This window comes from Trypanosoma rangeli (genome assembly GCF_003719475.1).
Source record: "Trypanosoma rangeli strain AM80 chromosome Unknown Tra_15.4_contig_00474, whole genome shotgun sequence".
Lineage (NCBI taxonomy): Eukaryota > Euglenozoa > Kinetoplastea > Trypanosomatida > Trypanosomatidae > Trypanosoma > Trypanosoma rangeli.
Window position 1 is genome coordinate 8,364 of NW_021706202.1, and position 2,578 is coordinate 10,941.

Genomic DNA, 2,578 nt, shown 5'->3' on the forward strand with positions numbered 1-2,578 from the left:
TACGTCCACGGAAGAATGCAGTGACAGCCGGGCCCCGCAGTTCCGAGGTACCTGCCGCACGCCTCCAGCAGCGCCACTTCCGACTGCTCCACGGAGGTGCAGCAGAAGCACTGGCCCATTTCCACTTCCTTCGATCCGCCGCGATCAACCGTGTGGCCGCCCCGCGCCCCCCCCTCTGTTTCCCTCCTGTGGTCCTCGCGCGACTACCCCTGAGCCCCTCGCGCCCGTGTGCCCGGCAAAAAAAAAAGGTGGGAGGCGGGGAGGGAATGCAGCACGCAGAGGGGGCAGCAGCGCCGCGGCGTCCACGAGATGGTGCGTGGCGTTGCCCCCGGCACTCATTGAAGAAGACGCAGAAACACGCATGAGCACAGAAAAACAAAGAGCTCACTGCGGCGGGTGGTGGAAGACACGCGGAAAAAGCCGGCCCCACGTGCCCTGCAATCCCACCGCTGGACGCATGCACGCGTCCCACCTACGCGGGGGACACTCAACAAGACATAAAATAAAAACAACAACAAACTCTGCCACGCACACAAGAGCGCATCCGAACCCCTCCCCCCTCCCCCGCCACGTACAAAAACAAAACACACACATAAAGAATACGAAGGAAAACAATAAACACTTTTGGGGGAAAAAACAAAGGTATTTATTAAACAACTGACAATCAGAAACAACAGTCCATATCCATATACATATACGCCTAGATATGTTTACAGGCTGTCTCTTGTATGGCCGTACACACAGGCATATCATATATACACACACCAAGTCTGACAGTTTCTACTGCACAGCATGACGGGGCCCGGAGAATAAAGGGGAGGGGGACATGTGCTCGGGTATTCGCTGTTACTGGTGGAATGTTTAGTGGGGACGTCCCACAGGACGCCTGGGGCAGTACTCCACCACACGAATTGGGCGTAGATGCAGCGGCGCCGCAACCGCCTCTGACGTCGCGCGTGGCTCCTCGACGGCGGGCGTTTGTTCATGCGAGTCTGCATTGCCCTCTGCCACTCCTGCGACCTCTCCGCCCCCCGCTTGTTGTTGTGGTGGCGGGTGGTGCGCTTCGTCTGCAGTCTCCACCACGACATGCTGCGCATTGTGCATGGTTTGGGTCCGGATGAACTTCCGCCCCCCGCGAACGACGCCAACACCAAAGCTGAGGAGCTTCATGTAAAGCACCGCGCCAATGGAGGGGGAGGCCTCCCAGTTCCACGCCACACTGCTGGTGCGGTAGATGAAAGGCTTCCGCAGGTACCCAAGGCAAAGGGGCCTGCCCAACGCCGATCACGCACACCGCCACAACCTTCGCCGTGTTTCGGGGCGTCCAAAACTCCGGCAAAACCTGAAACTCCCGCACATGCGCCTCGGTCTCCTCCCGCACGTGCCACCAGCTGTAGACGAGGGCGAGGGATAAGGTGGCGAGGGAAGTAAGCATAAAGTACCCAAACAGGGTGAGGATGACGCCGTCCAGGTTAAACATCGTCGCGCAGTTCACGCGGCGCCAGGGGGACTCTACAGGAGATGCTCCCCAGCGCGTTGCGAAGGAGCACCGAGAGGCCCGCAACGAAGACAACGGTGGAGACGGCGAGGGTGATGGCAAGCACAAAGTGGCGTGAGCTTTGCCACAGGAGCGTGCCCCGCCGAATGGATGCGTTAAAGGGCTTCTTGCAGGTCTCGCACCGGTTTATATTGCGAATGTTACGCTTCGTACTTTCGAGGCGCCAGCGGTCCAGGCAGCTGCGGTGCACCCACCGCACGGAGCCAGTGCACTCGCACGCCGACACAAGCTTCTCTTCCTCCTCCCCGTCATGGCAGGTGCGACGGACGCCCTCTTCCTCCTCCTCCTCCCCACCCTGACCTGTGCCGCTACCGCCAGAGTTGTTCTTGGACACATTGCCATGGCCCCTATGAGTACTGTTATTATTCCCGCTGCTCGGGCCGGGACTCTCATCAACAGCCGCGTATGTCTCGTGCTGCGACTGCAGCTGAAACGGCGCGGGCGGTGTGGGGCCATCGTGCATGCCGGGCCGACGCTCTGTCTCCTGCATGAGGTGACGATGCCGTTTCTCCAGCTGACGCTGTCGCGCACGAACGCGTCGGTTGCGGTAGATCCCCCAAAGCACCGTGCCGCCCCCCCACCGCCGCCTTGATGACGGCGTCCCGCAGGAGGTACGGCAGGTACCACAGCCAGCTGATGACGTCAATGTCGACGAGGTACCCGGGGAGCAGGTCAATGCGCCACAACAAAAACGGCGCCGCCAGCAGCAAAAAGGCAAGCGGCAGGCCAAGCGCAAACACATCCTGCATCCGCACCATCTCCTCAGCGGGCATCTGCTCAAAGAACAGACGCACCTGGCAGGTGTAGTTGTGGACCGGCAGCATGTACCCGTGGCGGGCGCTGACGATGAAGTGGTGCTGCATTGCCACCGGCGCCGGCTCCACACGCAGCATCACCGTCGGCAGGACGTCGCAAAAGGAATTGCTCTCAAGAATAGTCGCCATCGCGTTCCAAAATATTGCCCATGCGCTCGGCGGCTTGCTTCGTCGCGGCGGCCCAGACGGCTCCCCCGCGGTGCCT

General features: G+C 60.7%; 4 protein-coding genes across 4 annotated transcripts in view, besides 1 other annotated feature; 1 reads left to right on the plus strand and 3 right to left on the minus strand.

Moving 5' to 3' along the window:
• Nucleotides 1-119, minus strand: part of TraAM80_08861 (hypersensitive-induced response protein 1-like) — a gene marked incomplete at both ends in the record, with an annotated part of 351 nt that extends 232 nt beyond the window's left edge. Inside the window, one exon of the mRNA XM_029385586.1 lies at nucleotides 1-119. This exon is cut by the window's left edge and continues 232 nt beyond it. Coding sequence (XP_029234672.1) covers nucleotides 1-119 — 119 coding nt within the window.
• Nucleotides 120-573: 454 nt separating this feature from the next.
• Nucleotides 574-621: a sequence feature (A-rich).
• A 361-nt stretch (nucleotides 622-982) lies between these two features.
• On the minus strand, nucleotides 983-1,480 carry TraAM80_08862 (uncharacterized protein; the record flags this gene model as incomplete). Its single annotated transcript, XM_029385587.1, has 1 exon — nucleotides 983-1,480. The coding sequence occupies one exon, from the start codon at nucleotides 1,478-1,480 to the stop codon at nucleotides 983-985; it is 498 nt and encodes a 165-aa protein (XP_029234673.1).
• A 41-nt stretch (nucleotides 1,481-1,521) lies between these two features.
• Nucleotides 1,522-1,857, plus strand: TraAM80_08863 (uncharacterized protein; the record flags this gene model as incomplete). The annotated part of the gene is made up of 1 exon (XM_029385588.1): nucleotides 1,522-1,857. One exon carries the CDS (start codon nucleotides 1,522-1,524, stop codon nucleotides 1,855-1,857), a length of 336 nt encoding a protein of 111 aa, XP_029234674.1.
• A 93-nt stretch (nucleotides 1,858-1,950) lies between these two features.
• Nucleotides 1,951-2,502, minus strand: TraAM80_08864 (uncharacterized protein; the record flags this gene model as incomplete). The annotated part of the gene is made up of 1 exon (XM_029385589.1): nucleotides 1,951-2,502. The coding sequence occupies one exon, from the start codon at nucleotides 2,500-2,502 to the stop codon at nucleotides 1,951-1,953; it is 552 nt and encodes a 183-aa protein (XP_029234675.1).
• Between the last annotated feature and the right edge of the window lie 76 nt (nucleotides 2,503-2,578).